Source organism: Saccoglossus kowalevskii, chromosome 15 (assembly GCF_978046115.1).
Source record: "Saccoglossus kowalevskii chromosome 15, keSacKowa6.1, whole genome shotgun sequence".
Classification (NCBI taxonomy): Eukaryota; Metazoa; Hemichordata; class Enteropneusta; family Harrimaniidae; genus Saccoglossus; species Saccoglossus kowalevskii.
The window spans coordinates 10,394,564-10,419,198 of NC_140655.1; the positions used below are offsets into that span (position 1 = coordinate 10,394,564).

At 35.9% G+C, this 24,635-nt stretch overlaps 2 protein-coding genes and 1 long non-coding RNA gene across 3 annotated transcripts; 1 reads left to right on the plus strand and 2 right to left on the minus strand.

Annotated features, from left to right (window-relative positions):
* The first annotated feature begins 261 nt into the window (after nt 1-261).
* Nucleotides 262-711, plus strand: LOC102802312 (uncharacterized). The gene has a single exon (XM_006820404.1). It carries the CDS (start codon nt 262-264, stop codon nt 709-711), a length of 450 nt encoding a protein of 149 aa, XP_006820467.1.
* Nucleotides 712-6,316: 5,605 nt separating this feature from the next.
* On the minus strand, nt 6,317-9,052 carry LOC146733916 (uncharacterized). Its single transcript, XM_085508416.1, has 5 exons — nt 8,971-9,052; nt 7,931-7,987; nt 7,052-7,185; nt 6,675-6,777; nt 6,317-6,435 (listed from the first exon to the last, which is right to left on the minus strand). The coding sequence occupies exons 2-5, from the start codon at nt 7,956-7,958 to the stop codon at nt 6,317-6,319; spliced, it is 384 nt and encodes a 127-aa protein (XP_085364542.1). The 5' UTR covers nt 7,959-7,987; nt 8,971-9,052.
* An 11,130-nt stretch (nt 9,053-20,182) lies between these two features.
* LOC144357972 (uncharacterized) lies at nt 20,183-24,114 on the minus strand. The gene is made up of 5 exons (XR_013421773.2): nt 24,037-24,114; nt 23,086-23,142; nt 22,271-22,395; nt 21,243-21,363; nt 20,183-20,990 (listed from the first exon to the last, which is right to left on the minus strand). It is a non-coding gene; the product is annotated as an uncharacterized LOC144357972 (long non-coding RNA).
* Nucleotides 24,115-24,635: the final 521 nt, after the last annotated feature.

The following is a 24,635-nucleotide window of genomic DNA, read 5'->3' on the forward strand; positions in this document are numbered from 1 at the left end:
AAAGATTGACATTTTCCCAAAGTTTGCAGATCCAAACTAAACAATGAAAGAGATCGCAAACCAAAACGATCGATAAGGCGAGTGGACGCTGACACAGATTCGGGTAGTGAGTCCAGCCAAGACACCGACCAAGCAACATACGTATTCGGTATAAGCACAGAAACTATTCACGCAACCAAGGCAAAGTTTCCAACAGCTGACATCACAATTCACGGTAAGAAAATTAATTTCTTGATTGATTCTGGTGCAGCGATCAACATAATGGATGAAAGCAACTTTGAAAAGCTAAACGGGAAAGTCAAGTTGAAACAGACTCATACAAAAGTATTTCCATACAAGAGTCAATATCCAATCAAAACCCTAGGTGAATTCCGGACATACATCATATGTAAAACGAATACTGGAAGAAAATCGCTATCGAATATATTAATTCATGTCGTCAAGTGCAATGCTAATTTCGGGAAATCGCTACTAAGTTTTCAGACAGCAGAAGATTTGGGACTAATTAAACAAGTCAGGGGACAGTCCGAAACTGACAAGCTAGTGAGCGAATACAATGATTTATTCACAGGCCTAGGCAAAATTACAGATTTCCAGTTAAAGCTACACATCGACGAGACTGTTCAGCCCGTAACCCAACCGCACCATCCCATACCGTTTCATATTCGTGAAAAAGTCGAAAAAGAGTATTGCAGAAATGGAAGCCGCTGACATAATCGAAAAAGTCGATGAAGCAACACCATGGATATTGCCAATTGTTGTCATTCCTAAACCAAAGAATCCAGACGATATATGTATTGACATAAGATGTGCAAACGAAGCCGTCAAACGTGAGTGACACATCATGCTGATGACCGATGAAATCATTCAAGATCTGAACAACTCCACAGTGTTTTCCAAACTTGATCTGAATCAAGGTTATCATCAACTCAAGCTAACACCGGCATCAAGGTTCATTACTACGTTTAGTACACACGTTGGTCTACGCTGTTATAAGCGACTCAATTTTAGAATATCATCAGCATCAGAAATATTCCAAAACGTGATTAGACAAGCAATCAAAGGTATACCAGATGCAAAGAACATCAGTGATGATATACTCATACACGACAAAATGCAGGAAGACCATCAAAACAGTCTGAGAGCTGTATTCCAATGACTACATGAAAGAAAACTTACTCTAAACAAACGAAAATGTGAATCCAACAAATCAAATCTCATATTCTATGGTCATCGATTTTCAAAGGAAGGAATGTCACCAGACCCAGAGATAGTCGCGGCTGTCAAGAATGCCAAAGCCCAGACAAACGCAACTGAGGTAAGAAGTTTACTCTGTGTGGTAACATATTTCTCACGATTCATACACGACCTAGGGATTAGTACGCAACTCTTCGTTTATTAACCGTAAAAGACGCGGTATGGGAATGGTCGAGCACTCATCGCAATGCGCTAGACACGATCAAAGATCGATTAACATGCAATTCATTCATGGAATACTTTGATCCGAATAAAGACACTGAAATTGTAGTAGACGCAAGTCCTGTTGGTCTAGGAGCAATACTCACTCAGAAAAATGGTGATGAAGACGCACCACGAGTTCTGAGTTACACGAGCAGATCACTTACTCTAGTCGAACAGAGATATTTTCAGACAGAACGCTTTAGCTGTTGTATGGGGTTGTGAGCATTATCATTTATACGTATATGGCAAACCTGTAACCATAGTAACTTATCACAAACCTCTACAACAATCCAAATGCTAAACCTCCAGCCACAATCGAGAGATGTGCTCTCCGGCTACAAGACAATTGATTAAAGATCGTATATAGGCCGGGAAAAGACAACCCAGCTGATTACATGTCGAGACACTCGAACACAAAAGGCACGCCAAACAAGAGACAAGAGAAAGTCACTGAAGAATATATCAACTTTATCGCTGGTCATGCAGCACCCACGGCGCTAACCTTGGACGAAATCAAAGAAGAAACGAAATCTGATCCTACACTGCAAGCCGTAAACGTGGCGATTAAAACTGATAGATGGTACAATCACACGTTTATATGATTTGTTTAGTATAAAAAAGCAACTAGTATTCAAACCTAGAACACATAGTGACGTTGCTGAGTAACATTAACAACTTGTATTGTGCCAAGGGACTAGTGTTTTGATGTAACTATTCTATTTACTTACTATATGACTTTTCATATATGTACGAGACATCATTAGTGGGTCACAGAGCTGCTGACACAATTATATTGTAATCAAAGGTAGCACCAACAATGCATTAACAGTGCAGCGGTGCGTGATATAATTTGCATCCTTATAAGCTTTCATGTTCATACATTCTATCGTCATGGTGATGTAGTCACACTAAAATCAAACTTCTACATCAAAGATGACAAATGGTACGGATAATAATGAATATACTAGTAACAATATACTCTTTGCGAGTGATATGTTGTTCGATTATGTCAGTGGCAGGCTAGTTCACGCTTTGTTTATTACGGGTACCGACAATGGCATGTAGAGCATCAACAAGGGTTCGCAACTCTTGCCTGTCCCGGGGTAGCTTCTATATGCTTCCCAAGGTGTGTTTAAAGGTCCTCATCTCCGCTTCCATAGTGCATCCCAAGGTATTCTTGGGTCGTCCCCGCTTACATCTCCCTTTTGGTGTCTAATTCAAGCCATCTCCACGGCCTTCGCCTGATGATGGTTTCAATGTTCTCCTGTTTGCAGCAAGCGAGGAGTTGATGATTGCAGGGTTTTTTGGGTTCGTTTGTTGATGTCACCTTCCGTCATCATCCAGCATTCCCATTCGTAAAACAGACTGGAAAGTATGCAGCGCTGGTACATCTTAGTTTGGTTTTGATGCTGTACTGAAATAACTTCTACACACTGTTCAGCATTTTGAGGGCATTTCGTCCTTTGCTGGGCGGTTTTGATGTCGCTGTGAGGGGTTCTTAACGTTGAGTAACATCACCTCAGCTTTCCTCTGGGTGATCGTCAGGCCTACTTGCTATGCAAATATACTGAGCCGTGTCATCTTCTTCTGCATGTATTGGTGCACATGCAAGACCAATGCTAGATCATCAACGAAGTCGGCCTTCAAGGGTTCAGAAGAAGGTCCACCTGTCGTTCATCTCATTACCCAGGCGATTGCTATGTTGAAGAGCATCGCCAACATACAGCATCCCTGTCTTCACTTCAAAGCTTGATTCACTATTTCCAACTTATATACAATCTGCTGTTGCATTCCGTATGCCGTGAGAATGTGCCTTTTCAAAATCCACAAAGTTGTACAACTGTCTCTGCCACTCTGTGCACTTCCCAATGATGTTTCGTAAGGCGAAGATCTTGTCTGGTTTCGTATTCAAAATCCTGCTTGTTCTTTCCCGAATTTCCGGCCCACTGCTTCTGATATTCTCTTCACGGTGATATTTGTCAGGATATTACTTGACAGTAGGGTGATTCCCCACCAGTACATTTCCACCTCTATCAACGTTCTTTGCAACATTGCTATGTTCTATAGAACATTATTAGAGGTGGCAGTTGCCTCGATTAGCGATTAACACTCATCTGCATATTTAAAGTTCACTATAGTTGACTAGGTGTTAGAATTTGTAATGTAACTGTTTGCTTCTGATAAAATAATTCACTGTATTCAAAAACAGGACCTCCGTAAGAAATAACACATTTACCATTTTCATATTTCACAACAAAGGAGTACAAATGAACGTACATTCATAACATTTAACAACAGTCATACTCCATTACCAAGCAGCATATAAATGAACGTACATTCGTAACATTAATGACAGTCATACTTCATTACACAGCAGAGTATAAATGAACAGACATTCGTAACATTGAATGACAATTATACTCCATTACCAAGCGGCATATAAATGAACAGACATTCGTAACATTTATTGAAAGTCATACTTTATTACACAACAGAGTATAAATGAACATACATTCGTAATATTTAATAACAGTCATACTTTATTACACAGCAGAGTATAAATGAACAGACATTCGTAACATTGAATGACAATCATACTTTATTACACAGCAGAGTATAAATGAACAGACATTCGTAACATTGAATGACAATCATACTCCATTACCAAGCGGCATATAAATGAACAGACATTCGTAACATTTATTGAAAGTCATACTTTATTACACAACAGAGTATAAATGAACATACATTCGTAATATTTAATAACAGTCATACTTTATTACACAGCAGAGTATAAATGAACAGACATTCGTAACATTGAATGACAATCATACTTTATTACACAGCAGAGTATAAATGAACAGACATTCGTAACATTGAATGACAATCATACTCCATTACCAAGCGGCATATAAATGAACAGACATTCGTAACATTTATTGAAAGTCATACTTTATTACACAACAGAGTATAAATGAACATACATTCGTAATATTTAATAACAGTCATACTTTATTACACAGCAGAGTATAAATGAACAGACATTCGTAACATTGAATGACAATCATACTTTATTACACAGCAGAGTATAAATGAACAGACATTCGTAACATTGAATGACAATCATACTTTATTACACAGCAGAGTATAAATGAACAGACATTCGTAACATTGAATGATAATCATACTTTATTACACAGAAGAGTATAAATGAACAGACATTCGTAACATTGAATGACAATTATACTTTATTACACAACAGAGTATAATTATACTTTATTACACAACAGAGTATAAATGAACAGGCATTCATAACATTTAACAACAGTCATACTCCATTACCAAGCGGCATATAAATGAACGTACATTCGTAACATTTAATGGCAGTCATACTTCATTACACAGAAGAGTATACATGAACAGACATTCGTAACATTGAATGACAATCATACTTTATTACACAGCAGAGTATAAATGAACAGACATTCGTAACATTTATTGAAAGTCATACTTCATTACACTGCAGAGTATAAATGAACAGACATTCGTAACATTGAATGACAATCATACTTTATTACACAGAAGAGTATAAATGAACAGATATTCGTAACATTGAATGACAATCATACTTTATTAAACAGCAGAGTATAAATGAACAGGCATTCGTAACATTTATTGAAAGTCATACTTTATTACACAGCAGAGTATACATGAACATGCATTCGTAATATTTAATGACAGTCACACTTTATTACCCAGTGGAGTATAAATGAAAGTATACTTGTAACATTATTATCGAATAAACTGGTGTACAATAACTTTATACTATACTTTATACTACTATACCTCAAAGTATCCACTCAGACAGTACGCCGTCACATCGACCTCCGCTGCGCGTCAGTTGATACTCCCGCTGTACTGTCTTCGTGCATACTTTGAGGTATCCTCGTAATAACCTTATTAATATACATCTTTATTTTCAATGATATATCATGGGAATGACGAAATCCAAAATGTTTAGAACAGAATCAGCGAACTTTTGTGTATGGAGTCCTGGTGGCAGCCATGTTTGTTTTGTATTATTTGGAATTCGCATTTCCTATTATGGTAGGATGAAAATACCCCGTAAAATACCGCAAAATTACGGCACGCTGTAACTTATGACGTTAGGGTGACAGATGTATAATAATGTGCATTATTACGCATTGAGGTGTATTAGTACATTTGTACTTATGTCATAAGAATCACAGCACAAAGCTCTCGCAAAGAATGCTACTGCTCAGAGTGACATTATACGCAAACGGCCGCCCACGCGACTTGTTTTTCTTCAAATACTGTTTAAAGATCGGTGGTCATCGCCCTATGCATGTGCGAGATGTGGGTCTCATATGAACAAAGATGGCGACTGTTCACCTACGAGTTCAAATTGAAACGTTACTAAGCTTTAACTACAAGGTAATTTGTTTGGTGTTTGGAATGTATCGAAGATTCATCGACGGTACTTAGTGCAGGTCGCCCCAGGTCACAATTCGTACTTCAAATGTCCATTACATAGCGCATTGAATTGTGGGGGAAATCAATGTCTATCAACACAAATGTCTCACATGCGCGGCGCGATGACCACTGTCCTTTAATTTACTCCTGTCATCGCGCCCACTGTGGCAAATACTATGGCCATAGAACAGGTGAGTGTCAATCCACATTATTTGAGGCGCGAAAATAAGTCATGTAGTTACCTAGGTCTCAGCGTGGTCCCATCTTGATCTAAGCGTGGTATCAGCTGCCATGCACGTCTAAAGTAAATTATGCATTAATATAAAAAAGCGTGAAGCACGAATGTCTTCGAATCCGTGTTTCAAAAAATCAAATATAGAGCAGGTGCAAATACAACAGACATCAGGAAAGTGTTCCCAAATAAATTGCTACTACCATTGCAGAGGTGAGTGTCACAACACGAAGAACATGTTTCAATGTCTGAAGGGTGAATGAAAACATAAAATATTACAAAAATACGAAGATTTCTTTATACAATGTTGAGATCGAACGCAGAACATCTTCTTTGAAATTTGAATCATGTAACGCATATATAACAGGAGAAGATATTTTGATATAGGGAATACATTTAACTTGTATTTTTAAAAAAACGTTTTGGAATATGAATTTTTTACGCACATATCCAGTTGATACAAGGTACCCATAATATCTGCACTCACCATCACTAATAAATGATGTAGCACAGCCAACGAAGCAATTATTGGGGTCAACGCATCTCCTGTCGAAACTTGTATATGAATCTCCAGTCTTCCAATAAGTTATCTAAGGAAAGTGACAGCAAATAATTTTAAATATAATTAATTCTAATGGTGACTGGCACAATAGTATATGTGCAATTGCAAATTACAGAATAGAATTCTGATATTTGACTTCAAATATCATGAATAGTCTTCCCAATATGCGTCCACAATACAATCATAGTGTTTCCTGTATGAAACACTCGAAAAGAATAAGTGTTTCGTTTAAATAACTAGACGGCTAATAAAATGGGTTAAATGGGAAGCGTGTACATACACAAAGTACAAAATACACTTACGGTGCATAGTTCATTACCCTCGCATTCCACATCTGTGAGGTTAGTGCCTGCAATACAAGACTCGTCAATGGCTTCATACGATGATTCACACTGGTAGCATTTCCTTGAATTCACACAACTTGTGAAAAATACAACTATGAAAACAGAAGTATTCAAAAAAGGGTTATTTATAATAATTTATAATTTAATAATAAATAATGATTTATTTATTTATCCTATCGTATTTAAAAAAAATAAATAATTGTTTTTAAATAAATTAATGCAGTGTTTGTGGTTAATTAACTGATAACATACCTTTCATACAAAGCTACACAATGATTCTGCCCTGCGACTGTGGTATAATCTCTTTTAGTTTGAAGTAGATTTTAATTACCTCTATTGTGTAATAATTATAGGTTGAATAGATCACACAACTATTGACACCATTACATTTTAAGCAAACGCAGCAGTGTATCGGTGCATGATAGAATGGTAATTCATGGGTCAAATGTTTTAAATGAAGGAAGGCGCCGCTTGTATTATTTTTAATGAACACCATCTCCTCACTTTTGTGAATATTAATTGAAAAGTACAAATATATTTGTAATTAAATGTTCTAGTCATAGAATATTGGAATATGGAGCTGTGTCGAATCTGACCACAATTAGTATTGATTTGTTTTCTGTCCAAATTAAAATCTTATGTAGGATTTTTTCGCTTTAAAAAAACATGATCTCTGCTCCATTGTTTCGCTGTATATACCTCTAACAACATCTGACCCATCTATCGCATTCAAGTGTCAACCAATCAAAACTCGTGTTTTAAAAAAATGACTATTATTGGCTGTCAAATCTCATCAGAGGGGAGGTGTTAAATTTAAAGTTAAAATAAAATACATACCGAAAACAATGGTCAGCAAGTAACGCATGATGTATATTCGTGTAGCAAGCTGCAACCCTAATAATTAATCATTAAAAAATAGACTTTGGCAATTGATGATTTATATATTCAAATTTAAATATTAAAACTGAGGAATTGCTAAATGTTCCCAAATACAAACTATAAAAGTCTATCAAATTGATTTCTTCACTTGGAGTGTGACCGGTAGTACATAACTATCTATGGAACAGTGAATCTAAACTGGTATGCTTTAAACTACATGTATATTACTGCATTACAACACACGCTGAAATGAACTGATCAAGAAAAGCGCCAATTTTCCTACAAATCTCCCTAGAAAAATATCCTTAGCAAAGTTGTCAGCGGTGTTTGTTCGAAATTTGCTATCCAAACTGTCTAGCTGACGCTCCTGTATACCCTCATTTTCACGAGAGAGGTTCGTTGTAAAATCGACAATTTAACAATGTGGAAGATAATAATATACAATACACATTTTGTTATAAATTGTAGACAATATCGCAAAATCTACATATCGATCGAGTTATGCAAAACTGCAAAGCTGTTATGTTGCAAAGCTGTTCGAGGTTGGCGAATTGATCAATCTCATTAACAGCACGGCTGTTCTCTCCTACAACTGTGGATAACGTATTACAAACGGGATTGCAAATTAGATTGCAACAAATAGTTCCATATTTTTGTTTTCAAAAATGTTGACAAAGACTTAATAACAATGCAATATTGCATTCATTTGCTTTAAAATAAGCAAAGAAAATGATATAAAAGTAAAAAAAATGTTACATCATATATTAGCTTAGCTAGGAAAGTTAGTGGCGTTTATAAACGTGTGGGGAGATAAATTATGATTTAATGACCACTGTCCTTTATTTTACTTCTGTCATCGCGCCCACTGTGGCAAATACTATGGCCATAGAATAGGTGAGTGTCGATCCACATTATTTGAGGCGCGAATATAAGTCATGTAGTTATCATCATGATAAAACTTTTTTAGATTTAATCAAATGATATAATATTGTACTGACCTGCCTCGGTGTAGAGTCTTTCTTCACAAGTACGCTGGTTTGCTTCCAAAGGTTGTAATGGAAAAATAGTTGAAGAAATAAGTTTGTTATGCCTATTGATGTTATTGCGTTGCTATTAGATACATTCATTGATTGGCTGAACGGATAGTCACCTGGAAACTGATCAACATTGCAGTAAATCACAACGCGTTGGCATGAGTGTCTGAACAGTGTCTAGACGTAATAGTAATATGCACTGAATAACCATTCATTGTCAATAGAAAAGTAAACTTGTATACGTATATAAGCGATTATTATGTTTGGGGTTATTCAAACTTACTCAAAAGTCAAATTTATTGCTTCGCTAAACAAGGGCAATTGAAGTGTGGCCCTGGGTACATAACCGTTTATGGAACAGTGAATCTAAATAATATGTAATCGGAGGGTTGGTATGTTTATGTTTAAGAATGTATAATTAAAAAACCTGCGGGATGAAGTGCATGTGTGTGCGGTGGTTATCACAAGGTTCATTCAATGTGTATGATCTATTCAGTTAACTGGGACATTCACCTCCATCTAGGGCATCCTTATTTACGACCTTGCAGATACACCCGGGGTGTGTTATTTGAAAATATGGCAGAATTAAACACGTATTTTCACCTAATTGGGGTTGTAACAAGTGTAACATGCTGCAAGACTGTTGTTTTTTATCAACTCATTACTACCTGTAACACCTAAGCGGAGCAAAACGACCACATGACGTAGTCACCAATGACGGTTAAAACACACATTGCCATATTGTTCCGAACAACGAGGTTGTTGATATGTGCTACAGCTTCAATATTCTCACACGATAAAAACATTTCTCCCTCTTAGATAAATGGCCACCTTCCTTTAATACAATATTTTTTTCTTTTGTTGAAGTTCACCGACATCTTCAACGATCACATTACAGATCCAGCTTATTGAGTCATTTTTGGAAATCAATAATTGAATCTAAAAATAATGTCACATCTTTACCAATAAACGACAAAATAATTCAATCAAGTCCGGTGATAATTTAAACACGCTGATTCTAATTTTCTGTTATTCTTTTAATTATTGTTCACTATTTCTATTTTTTTATTTACGTTTTTATATATAGTTTTAGTTATTCATCTGTGCTTTTTACGACCACCACCCCTTAAAAAGCTTTGAGAAACTCGCCTGCCGTGATATGATGAGGGGGCAGTCTAAACCGTAGTGTATGCATAAACCATATTAAGGTTAATGTGTAAACTCGTACATTTTAACCATACCAAACTTGTAACCTTTTTACCAAAACTGACCGAACATGCCCGTTCTCGTACCTGGCTGGCATATGGCGACAGTTTACAAAATAAAGATAATATTATGCCGTCATTGGTGACTACGACGAATGATCGCTTAGGTTTTACTGGGTAGTATTTATTAGCCTCAAAGCCGTTACTGTCTATATATTTACTCACAGATATATATGTTATTTTCCTCCAGACGATTTGTTGCTACATGCAAAAGTTGATCGGTTTTACCACTCTTGAAAAAGAAACTGTCCCATTTTATTTGAAACTTCAAAGCATGTAACTGAACAAAAATTATTATTTTTTTGGGCAAGTAACTATGGCCATATATGCTACATGCCAGATATCCAGATGACTGTATCTGATACATAGTGGACGTTATGATCACGTTTTCCATGAGAAATTGTGTTATTGCATTGACATCATCTGACATATTGACCCACTGTCACTGATAAAGATGAAGGTTTTAGTAAAGGATGAACAAACGTTAAAATATAACACAAACAAAGTCCTTCAAAAGAAAAAATAGGAGAGGGTGAATGAGAGAAAAGAGCTATGCACTGGATGCTGGAAGAAAACCGAATAACTTAGTTGAAAGCCAGGCCACAATCGCTAACAAATCTTGTCAAACTGGCGTCGTTCATGTTAACGTGGTCGATCGAAAAAAACTGTGATATTTCTGATTCTTTGAGGCTCATAATAATTTAAGTCAACTATACAACTACTGACTTTATTCGATACACCAGTATAAAACAATGCTTCAATTTTGTATATAAATGATTTTTTTGACACGGAATAACGTACATTGTCATACCAAAACATCGCCATTTGCATTTACGATCGAAATGATATTGATAAAATGCGGTGTGACAAATAGAAAATCAGCCCACCAATTTTAATGATATTGTAATGTAGCTCAAAGGGGAATTTTGGGGATTACTCGCTTCTGCAGTGTAGGGATACCATAAGACCTTATAATGAAACATTGAAGTCATTCACACACCCATGTAGTCAGACACAGTCAGTTTCTGGAGTTGAGCTTCGATGTTCTTTAATATTAAGACACGTGAGACACCCCTTGCTAGGTTATCGTAACAACCCGTCAAGACCTGCCCCTGGTATGACGTTCCAACGTCCCCTACATTCCATTTCCCCCCTCCCCATTTAAGCGTTGGCGAAAAGTCAGTTCACACCTGCTGGCACATGATTTCACACTACGTGGAGAAATTGTAATGCAGGAACAAAGAAATTTGAGTCGGCGTGGGTCTTCCGTTTTCGCAGTGTGGTGTTAAAATGCCAGCATGATGCAAACATGACATCGGTATTTTTTCCTGTGGTTCGACCCGGAACCACTAAGCAGCGGATGTCTCACAAAGAGGGTTAAAATATACATCAAGCGAATTAAGACGTAATATAAAAGTAAAAAGGTAATATGAACTGAAAAAATTAAAAACGTCATATAGTCGGCGTCAGTAGCGTTTGAGTTCGGCGTCGTAGTGTTGTCAAGATCGCGTCGTCTGCAGGAGATGTTGTCGTCGCGGTCGCTTCGTCCTCCAATGTAGTTGAATAAATACCAACTGTGAGAGTATTCGATTGAATAAAGGAAATATTAAAATAACTGAAATGATTGTAAAAGTATTCGATTGAATAAAGGAAATATTAAAATAACTGAAATAATTGTAAAAGTATTCGATTGAATAAAGGAAATATTAAAATAACTGAAATAATTGTAAAAGTATTCGATTGAATAAAGGAAATATTAAAATAACTAAAATGATTGTAGAAGTATTCGATTGAATAAAGGAAATATTAAAATAACTGAAATAATTGTAAAAGTATTCGATTGAATAAAGGAAATATTAAAATAACTGAAATAATTGTAAAAGTATTCGATTGAATAAAGGAAATATTAAAATAACTGAAATAATTGTAAAAGTATTCGATTGAATAAAGGAAATATTAAAATAACTGAAATATTTGTAAAAGTATTCGATGAAATAAAGGAAATATTAAAATAACTGAAATAATTGTAAAAGTATTCGATGAAATAAATATTAAAATAACTAAAATGATTGTAGAAGTATTCGATTGAATAAAGGAAATATTAAAATAACTGAAATAATTGTAAAATTTTTTGATTGAATAAAGGAAATATTAAAATAACTGAAATAATTGTAAAAGTATTCGATGAAATAAAGGAAATATTAAAATAACTGAAATAATTGTAAAAGTATTCGATTGAATAAAGGAAATATTAAAATAACTGAAATAATTGTAAAAGTATTCGATTGTATAAAGGAAATATTAAAATAACTGAAATAATTGTAAAAGTATTCGATGAAATAAAGGAAATATTAAAATAACTAAAATGATTGTAGAAGTATTCGATTGAATAAAGGAAATATTAAAATAACTGAAATAATTGTAAAAGTATTCGATTGAATAAAGGAAATATTAAAATAATTGTAGAAGTATTCGATTGAATAAAGGAAATATTAAAATAACTGAAATAATTGTAAAAGTATTCGATTGAATAAAGAAAATATTAAAATAACCGAAAATAACTAAACACCCTCCACCATTTAAGGAAATATTAAACTAACTGAAATAATTGTAAAAGTATTCGATTGAATAAAGGAAATATTAAAATAACCGAAATCATTGCAAAAGTATTCGATGAAATAAAGGAAATATTAAAATAACTAAACACCCTCCACCATTTAAGGAAATATTAAACTAACTGAAATAATTGTAAAAGTATTTGATTGAATAAGGAAATATTAAAAAAACTGAAATCATTGTAAAAGTATTCGATGAAATAAAGGAAATATTAAAATAACTGAAATCATTGTAAAATATTCGATGAAATAAAGGAAATATTAAAATAACTGAAATAATTGTAAAAGTATTCGATTAAATAAAGGAAATATTAAAATAATTAAACACCCTCCACCATTTTCAAAAGACTCCACCTTACAAAAATTGAAATACAAAATAGGAAAATTTGGATGCAAACATGGCATCGGTATTTTTTCCTAAGGGAAAGCACATATATAAATATAGAACGAAATGGTTATAGCATGGCTTCCTCATAGGTGTTCTCTAAGTACATTTATTTGTGTGGGGGAAGCGTGGACTCCAAAGGAATTTCACGGAATACAGGTGAATTGTAAATGAGGAGCCGACAAACATGTTTGCTGGTGAATATTTGATGACAGCGATTTGTGTAGCCAAATGGTACACTAATGGTAGGTGGTAATTCCAGTTTCAGTGTGGATTTACCATCTAGATGGAGCGTTGTTCTCGCCAACGCTTAAATGGGAAATTGAATGTAGGGGGCGTTGGGACGTCATACCAGGGGCAGGTCTTGACGGATTGTTACGATAACCTAGCAAAGGTTGTCTCACGTGTCTTAATATTAAAGAACATCGAAGCTCAACTCCAGAAATTGACTGTGTCTGACTACATGGGTGTGTGAATGACTTCAGTGTTCCGTTATAAGGTCTTATGGTATCCCTACACTGCAGAAGCGAGTAATCCCCGAAATTCCCCTTTGAGCTACATTACAATATGTTTCGATTATAAAATGTCAAAATCGACGACAAATAATGATTTCGCGCCGTGAAGAAGGATAAATAAAATAGAGTTCATTTCAATTACAGGAACAATTTTTGGATAAAAATATGAAAATTTGTTGCGAGAATGTGTCGCTGCTGGTAAAATATATACATTAAAAAACTACTTGCCGGCTAAAATATGACCTTATACAGATATACTGATCTCGAAATTCGGAATAAACAACTAAGTTGTAAAAAACACATAACAATGATAATAGTGACCGACTGTGTACTGATCACCTGACAATGCTTTGTGCGTACCCGCAACGCGCCTTTGCCAGAGAAGGAGGCCAATTCACACCTAATACAATGACCGTTTCCAGACCGGGAATAGAGGGACTGTGGCCAGGCGTACACAGAAAAGTAACATGAACTACGCTAAATATCAATGAGATACAAATTCTGGAAAAGCAATCAATGATTTAAATGTTAAAAGTCAAGGTCCATACAAAGCGATGGAACATAAACACTAACTGTTATTACATTTGTTATGTAGTCACATATAAGAATTAGCCATCTGCCACAGGTTTAGCTCCCTCTCGAATAAACTTCCATTTTGACAACATGTATGATATACACACGACAAGGCGGTCATAATGTCTCCAATCACTGTATATGCAACACCTGTGACGAGAGGATATTTATGTGTTAGACAATTTACAACTACGAACTATGTAGTACTAATTGTATGTCAAATTGTAATGATTACTTGCTTTTTTTTCTGGAAAACATTGTCAGATTTATGAACTTGTAAAAAAAGTGGACGACACTTTATATTAATTCTTATTTCATACATTTTTGTAGTATACATTTATTATCGAGGTATTATTCGAAACATGGCTTCTAAAACATAGGACTCTCTGAATATCGGACTGGAACAATGAGCCATTATAGTTTTCCTTCGAATTTCATGTTTTACTTAATTTTACAGATGTTGCTTCTGATAAAATAAATAGTTAACATGGATGCTGACAACAGCTAATGAACCAACCCACGCAACGTCGGATACCAGACTGGTTTCGATACTGACCTATGACCACTGTCTAAAATATTCACAAATTAGTTTATTCTAAGGGGAAATACAACAATGGTAGAACTGATGCCAAACACAACAGGATAGATGCATTCCAAGTTATAATTTATGTGTAATTTAAGAGTTTGTTATTTGTTGGACCACGGTTAGACCTGAAATATCAGTGTTTTACAGTTTCTGCTACAATCATGTGATAAATGGTAGCTCCATAGCAGAATGCCAATGAGTTTGACAGAGCCCTTAGAGCATTTTGCAGTATGCGTAGTTTGTGGGTTGTCAGAATTTGGAAAATATGGCACAGCTACCTGGAGAGTGACGTTTTCCCTCTGCATGGCAAACGAACATCTGCAGCATGTGCAGTCTCTAAACTCACAAGCCTACTGGTGGTAATAACAGGATGCGTAGATTAGGCACAGGCACCTCATTAATCTTTGCCCTGAAGAAGTGGTTGGTCCACAATGTGACCAAGTCTGCTTGAACTTGAGTTATTCTTTACAATATATTTCCTTCCTGACGCTAGGATCAGAAGAAAGAATGTAGTTCTTGATCATTCAAAAAGTGATGCCATGTTGTGTAGCTCATAAGTCATAATGATGGGCATACCACTCTTCTCTATTTGCCGCACTATCTTTGAATTGCTTCAACCCATAGTTGATCACCTCGACCCTTTTATAAAATCCTCTACCGCACCATTTTTGAATTGCTTCAACCCATAGTTGATCACCACAACCCTTTCATAAAATTCTCCACCGCACCATCTTTGAATTGCTTCAACCCATAGTTGATCACCACACCAATTTCATAAAATCCTCCACCACATCATCTTTGAATTGCTTTAACCCATAGTTGATCACCACGACCCTTTCATAAAATCCTCCACCACACCATCTTTGAATTGCTTCAACCCATAGTTGATCACCACACCAATTTCATAAAATCCTCCACCACATCATCTTTGAATTGCTTCAACCCATAGTCGATCACCACAACCCTTTCATAAAATCCTCCACCACATCATTTTTGAATTGCTTTAACCCATAGTTGATCACCACGACCCTTTCATAAAATCCTCCACCGCACCATCTTTTAATTGCTTCAACCCACAGTTGATCACTACAACCCTTTCATAAAATCCTCTACCGCACCATCCTTTGGCTTTCATGCACCCATATTTGTTCACCACAACCCTTTCATAAAGTATTTTACTACACTATCATTGGAATTGATTCAACCCACAGAGGTAATTGCTCCTTTGATATTTGTTACTGGTATCTGCCTTCCATATTACGTGCATGACTGAAGAAGAAATTGACTACCTGTGGCAGAACGATAGAAAGGATGCGAACCAAAGATGGCAGTACGCCCAGTGGATATGACATAATTGACTGAGCTTGATTTGTTAGAACTTGACACCAAGGGGTACTGTTCTCGAAAATTAAAATGCAAGTCATCGGACAGAGTTCCATGTATGTGATAATAAATTGTTTTACAAGAATCCTATCTATTTTTCTGAAATATCCACAAATGAAAAGTAATGACAAACTAAAATTCAACTTTCTAAATAACTTGCCTGTGCTTTTGTTTTCGTTCAAAATCAGAAAATTGTACAATTGGAATATCATCAAAATATTAATGTTTCAATACGATCTTTCTTTCAAGTGTACCATGTTTAGAATAGGGACAATGGGAGTACTGTAAAATCGTTTTGTGATCCACTTAGACTGACCTTTTAAACATATATTTTATTCACACAATTAATAGAGCAAATAATCATTGATATTAACTAGCTCTCCCAATCTTCAACATGCCATGCAACATAACATCTTACAATGTCAATGTAAGGGGTCAGAATTAAAAAAACAAATACCTGCAGCTGGTTATGGTCCAGTGCTTGGCCACTTTGAGATTCACATGCAAAATACAATTGTTCAATACAATTTTTTTTGTTAACCTCATTCGAATACGAAAAGTCATCTTGCACAAGTTTTAGGAACACATTTTTTAGGATCTTGCTTTACAAAAACTGTACTTATTTTCAAAATGTGCCTGTTCTACAATATACTGATTGTATACTCATGGTAGTCCTAATGGAAAACTTACTTCATATATGGATGCCAGATGACAAATTGCATGCCAGGACAGTTGCCAATTTTATGGCTGTAATATACACATCACCATTTAATGACAGTCATACGTTATTACTCAGCAGAGTATAAATGAACGTACACTCAAAAAATGTAATGACAGTAATACTTTATTAGACGGAGTATAAATGAACGTACATTCGTAACATTTAATGACAGTCATACCAAGCGAAGTATAAATCATCTAACGTTGATAGCATTTAATGACAGCCATATTTTATGGCCTAACAAAGTATAAACGAACATACATTCGTAACATTTAATCACAGTCATAATTTATTACCCAGCAGAGTATAAATGAACGTACATTCCAAACATTAAATGACAGTCATACATTATTACCTAGAGAAGTATAAATCATCTTACGTTCGTAATATTTAATAACAGGCTTATTTTATGGTCTAGAGGAGTATAAATAATGAGAAATTATCTGCGTTTCGTAGATTAGCAGATAATTGCTATCTATTCGTATGTAAATTATTCAGGTGCTGTTGCACCTTCTCTGATTGGTTAAGTGGCTAAGTAGCCAGGTGCTCATGAGTATATAGTAAGAAGAGTATTCTATTGTATTCAGTCTCGGTTGCAAACAACTCACGATGTCCACACCGACGGAAGGCCTCAGCGAACAAATAACACCACCACCACAAACACCAGGACTTGCTCGACGATGTTACTAGCATATTACCAGCGTGGTACAAGACCGTTTGGCGAAATTTAAGCGCGACTTGTCCGAAGAAAATAGCGAAGCTCTTGGGACGGCGGCAAACGTGGCGTAGGTGATGGAGTGCCTGCATACCGTCATGAATGCCACTAATAAAATGCTGTGGTGAAAGCCAATACGCTCTCTGAAAGGTATGGTTCTGGTTTCTTGTCGTATGAAGCTTATCAAGCTTGCCGATAAAAGCGAATTTGGGTGGGGTCGCAGTCCGATCTATCATGACTAAGTAATCTTGTAAATATGTATTTAATGTGAATAATTTATGTCGCATCATTTTGTATGCTTGTTTACCTTCTTACAGGGTATGTAGTCTCTCGGCATATTCACATTTCGGCATGTCTGTACAGATATTCGCCTTTCGGCATGTCTGTATATATATATTCGCCTTACGGCATGTCTGTATATATTGTGACGTTAAATGCGGGGGGGGGGCCTTTATGGGGCTACACCGTATTCGGGATCGGGGAGCTTGTTTTTAATACCGGTCTAATAGTCTTTGTCTTTGGTAGCGTGCTTATCTAATAAGTCTCCTCCCTCTCAGCTCGTCCGCTGTCACGGGGTGGGGATCGTTTGGTGAATGTATATCACCACAACTGAGACTGTGCAGAGAAAGAAATATACCAGTAACGATTATAACAAATTAACACAACACAATATATACGGTTTCCTGTATTTTAATGAACAAATAACAGCAGGGGGTGGGGGTATACAGTACATAAATAGAATTAAAAAGACTCGATCGAGGCTGCAAGGAACACTCCACTCTCCGGTTAACAGCAATGTACGTGGTTGCGTTCCTTCGTATCTGGCACACTGTCTCAGCAGCTGCACTACAATTTAAACTCGTGCTCTGTGTCCAGGGAGTATCGGCAACTTCACTGCTATCTGCTGCTACTGGTAGCACCGGTACAACGGGAGTAGTTCAGGCAGTGAGCTTCAGTGGTTCCTGTTGATCAGCAGGGGTTACTGCACAGCACGTCTGCATGTGTACCACAGTATAGGGTACAGCTCACTGGAGTCAGGAATCAGCGTCTCAGGATGTTTTGGGACCAAGTCAGGTTACCTTCCTGACTAAAGATTTTCCCTTATGTCTCAACTTAAATACCCTAGTTAATTTATGGCCATGCAAATAATAAAATGTATATAACGAAATGATTGGTTATCTCGAAATAGCCGACAAATCAGTGTACAGAGGATGCCAATTTTGGTAGTGGAATAAACCACTCTTAATCCAAGCTCTACCAATTTAAAGTAGGAGACTTGGGTCAATGATGTCATATTTATTTTCATTGCCAACAAGGCTGGGCTCAGCACAGTCCAAAGTATTTCACAATCACCACACCACTATCTGGGACATACCATTATACCAAAGGGGAAACAGGACGTATGTATATCAAATTTTGCTGACACCCCAATCCAGCTACTGTATCAGCAGTCTAAAAATAAACATGTGCAATGAGTCGTCGCAAAGTATCCAAACGTGTGTGCTTTCCACACATACATCCAGGGCTCTGTTCCCTTTTCCAAGTACTTCCCAGTTACAATTTACGTCACAATATATTCGCCTTTCGTCATGTCCGTATATATTCGCCTTTCGGCATGTCCGTATATATTCGCCTTTCGGCATGTCTGTATATATTCACCTTTCGGCATGTCTGTATATATTCGCCTTTCGGCATGTCTGTATATATTCGCCTTTCGGCATGTCTGTATATATTCGCCTTTCGGCATGTCTGTATATATTCGCCTTTCGGAATGTCTGTATATATTCGCCTTTCGGCATGTCTGTATATATATATATATTCGCCTTTCGGCGTGTTGCTTGCGTTATGGAAGTGTGGCCCTTTGCTGATGCCGTTCTTGTGCGACAGCAGCGTGCGATGTGAGTATTCGTTATTTCCAATTCGCGGTTAAATGTCGGTATATTATTGCGTTGTCGCATCAATTTTGTTGTATAAATTGTGTAGTTTTAGATGTCTTTCAGATACAGGATTGGAAGGCCGAACTTAGCAACCCAGTACTGGATGACTTCTGCGACACTTCTGCGTGATGTTGGCGTCTATAGCCGGTAATACTTTAAGCAAGTACACCGACAGTTGGCTCAGATGGAAACAATGGTGCAAGTCAAATTTGACATAGGGCGTTGCCTGTCCACCTAAGCCGTTGCACATTGGTATATATCTTCAGATTTCGTTAGAAAACGCGAATACAGCTTCGCCCCTGGATTCCACTTTGTGAAACCATAACTAAATGTTTTCTCTCCTGGGTGCTGCAACCACCGCATACCGCATTTCATGCTTGTTGTGTAATTTGTAAGAATAATTGAAGTTAAGTATAGATAAGTATATTCGTAACATTTAATGACAGTTATACTTTATGGCCCAGTGGAGTATAAACGAGTGTACATTCATAACATTTAATGACATTATCACCCAGTGGAGTATAAATGAGTATACATTGATAGCATTTAATCACAGTCATACTTTATGGCCCAGCAGAGTATAAACGAACGTACATTCATAAAATTGAATGACTGCCATACATTATTACCCCTACGAAGAACTAATGTGCATGTATTCATAACATTTAATGACAGTCATACTTTATTACACAGCAGAGTATAAATGTACGTACATTCGTAATATTTAATGACAGTCATACTTTATTTACTAAGGGGGTGTAAATGAACGTGCATTCGTAACAATTAATGACAGTCATACATTGATTGCACGTGATTCTAGGTGAAGTAGGTCACACGCAAGACTCAGAATTACCTTGATTTTTCACACTAAAGTTCTACGTCTTTTATCTTGTACAAGAACTGACTACTTTTTGAAGATACAGTTCCCATGCAGATCACACCAGATAGCCAATATGGCAATCTTTACTGAAGTTATGAGTGTTTTTTCCTGTTGATTTGGAAAGATATGACACTGATGATAAGTTATACAAGAGTTATTGTTTGAGGACAATTTGTAACTTCTAACGGTTATATAATACGTGCGTGGTTTCAGTCTGGTCTAAAGCATGGTCTCAGCGTGGTCTCAGCGGCCATGCACGTCTAAGGAATGTCTTCGAATCCGTGCGTGTTTCAAATAATCAAATATAGTGCAGTTGCAAATACAGCAGACATCAGGAAAGTGTTCCCAAATAAATTGGTACTACCATTGCAGTTGTCAGTGTCACAACATGATAAACATTTTTCAGTATCTGAAGGGGAAATGAAAACATAAAATATCACAAGAAAACGAAGATAAAATGTTTAAATCGATATTTTATGTTCACCTGCACACTCCGCGAACACGCAAAACACCTTCTTTGAAATTTGAATCAAGTGACTCGCACATGACTCGAGGAGATATTTTGATATCCAACTAACTAATTAAATGTACATACTGGCGTACTGTCCATAAAATATAGTTATGGAATATGAATTTGTTACGGCACATTGATATGGGGTACCTATAATATCTGCACTCGCCATCATCAATGAATAGTGGACCACAGCCAACGAGACATGTATCGGAGGTATCACATCCCCCTATAGAAAGATTGATATGAGTAGAGTCTTCACATAAGTTATCTAAGGAAATTAACAAGACATAATTTAAATATAATTAATTCTAAGGAAATGACACAGACAAAAGTAGTTGGGTCATAATAAGGAGAAGTGAGCATCACAAATGCATAATCTATGAAAAATACACGAAAGGGCGCGACTAAAAGTTTGTCACAGATAATAAATAATAATGATGGACTTATTTCCAGTAATATGTATTAACATTGTTTTATATGACATACTTTGTATCAATTTTGAGTCCATATTGACGAAGTGAGAGGAAACAGAAAGTGTGAGTATTCGTTATTTCCAATTCGCGGTTAAATGTCGGTATATTATTGCGTTGTCGCATCAATTTTGTTGTATAAATTGTGTAGTTTTAGATGTCTTTCGGATACAGGATTGTTTTGCTTATCTTCGCTCAATTTGAACGCACAAGTGTAATTCTGAGCAAAATTACCAAGAAAACATATCAAAAACGTACCCGCAGATCAAATTCACGAACAAAATTAGCAAACTCGTCAATGCAATAAGTGATGACTGATACAATGGTACATGTGCAACTGCAAATTACAGACTAAAATGCTTGTAGTTGACCACAAATATCATGAAGTCTTTCCCACTATTCATCTGCCAATACAATCGCAGTGTTACTGTTATGAAACACTTGTATGAAATAAGTGTTTTGTTTAAAGCGGGGGAGTCGTCATCTGCGCATGCGTCAGATGGCCATAACATGTCATTGTTTACAAACAAGCATCTACCCATGAGCCTTTGCGCTTTTAGCGTGTGTTATCATCGCTTGGACTCAATTCCCGCGCGTGCGCAGGTGACGACCCTCCCGCTTTAAATAACTGCACGGTCAATAAAATGGGTCACATGGGTAAGTGTGGTACAAATATAAAGTACAGAATACAGTTACAGTGCATACTTGGTTACTCTCGCAATCCACGACTGTGAGATCAGTGCCTGCAATACAAGACTCGTCAATGGCGTCATCCGATGATACACACTGGTAGCATTTCCTTGAATTCACACAACTTGTAAAAAATATAACTATGAAAACAGAAGTATTCAAAGAAGGGTTAGTTACCTATACATTATACTGATTATTCAAATACGACGGATTAAATATATAAATAAATCTACTCTGGAACTACAGTATAATTTCTTTTAGTTTGAAGTAGATTTTAATTAATTGTGGAATGTTTTATATGATAATCATAATTATACGTTGAATAGATAACACAACTATTGACATCATTATATTTTAAGCAAAAGTAACAGTGCATCGGTGCATGATAAAATGGTAATCCATGGGTCAAAAGTTTCAAATGAAGGAGGGCGCCGCTCGAATTATTTTTAATGAGCATCATTAAATGAATATCATTCGAAAAGGTACAAAGATATTTATAAGAGAATAGAATATTGCAGTGCAGAGTACCAAATCAGTATATTTGTATGTTTATTCCAGCCCTGATAAAGATCTTATGTAGCTAGAGACTCTTTTTGCTTTAAAGACATAATGTCTGCTTTATGGCTTTCGGGGTATAAAAACATCTGACCAATTACCGATACAAATCGCATTCAAGTGTCAACCAATCAAAACTCTTGTTTCATAGAATAACAAATTGGTTGTCAAATCTCATCAGAAAAGACCTGTTGAACGCTATAAGCATAAGTATAATGATATTATATTGAAGTATTTATTCAGAATATAGACTCAAGTTAAAATAAAATACATACCGAAAACAATGGTCAGCAAGTAACGCATGATGTATAGTCTTGGAGCAAGCTGCAACCCTAATAATTAATCATTAAAAAAATAGACTTTGGCAATTGATGATTTATGTATTCAAAGTTAACTAAACATTATGACTGATGAATTGCTCTCCTTTCACAAATACAAACTAATATCTATAAAATTGATTACTTCACTTGAAGTGTGACCTGTGGTATATAAATATTTATGGATCAGTGAATCTAAACTGGTATGTTTTAAACTATTTTGCTGCATTACAGCAGGCGCTAAAAATGAACTGACCAAGAAAAGCGCCAATTTCCCTATCAAACTCCCTTGTAAAATATTCCTAGCAAAATTGTCAGCAGTATTTGATCAACACTTGCTATCCAAACTATCTAGTTGACGCTCCTGAATACCCTCATTTTCACAAGAGGGGTTTGTGGTGAAAACGACTATTTATGTGGAAGAAAATCATATACTATATCGCAAAATCGCAAAAACCAAATTGAAAACAAAAAACAAAAAGAGAATTATACTTCTGAATTCAGTATACAAACGAGGAGGGCAAATTTGATCAATCTGATCAACAGCACGGCTTTGCTCGATAGAGCTCTTGGGATAGAGATATGTGAGCTTTGACAAGACTTTGCAGGATTCTAGAAATGCTGATTACAACTGTGGATCACGTATTACAAACAAGATTACAAACTAGAGAGAAATAAAATATTTTCATATTTTTCTCTTCAAAAATGTTGAAAAAGATAACAATGCAATTTGGCATTCATTTGGTTAAAAACAAGTAAAGAAAATTATTAAAAAGTATAAGAAGATATATTGCATCAAATATTAGCGTTTATAAAAGCGTGGGGAGATATATTAGGGAAAATGTGACTTAATAAGAATCGTGATAACACTTATTTAGATTTAATCAAATGATATAATATTGCACTGACCTGTCTCAGTGTAGAGTTTTTCTTCACAAGTACGCTGGTTTGCTTACAAACGTTGTAATCATGGAAGAATAGTTGAAGAAATAAGTTTGTTATGCCTATTAATGTTATTGCGTTTCTGTTGGATACATTCATTGATTGGCTGAATGAAGTCATCTGGAAACTGAACAACATTGCAGTAAATCACAACGCTTTGTCACGAGTGTCTGAACAGTGTCTAGAAGTAGTAGTAATATGCTCTGAATAACCATTCATTGTCAGTGGGAAAGCAAACTCAGTAATAACATCTTTCAATAACTTTTGAGATGTCTAAGCGATTTTTAAAGTAACAGTATTACGTGACGTCATTGCTTTGTCTTTGTTTGAGGCTATATAAAGTGACTCAAAAGTCAGATTTATTGCCTCGCTAATCAGGTACAATTGAAGTGTGACCTGGATACATAACAGTTTATGGGTCAGTGAATCTAAACAAGTAATTTGTAGAATCGGAGGGTTTGTATGTTTTAAACTAGTTTGCTTCATTAACAGTGTATAATTCCCAAAAAATTCTTATTCTGCGGAATAAAGTGTATTATAGTGGTAATCACAAGGTGCTTGGTGCA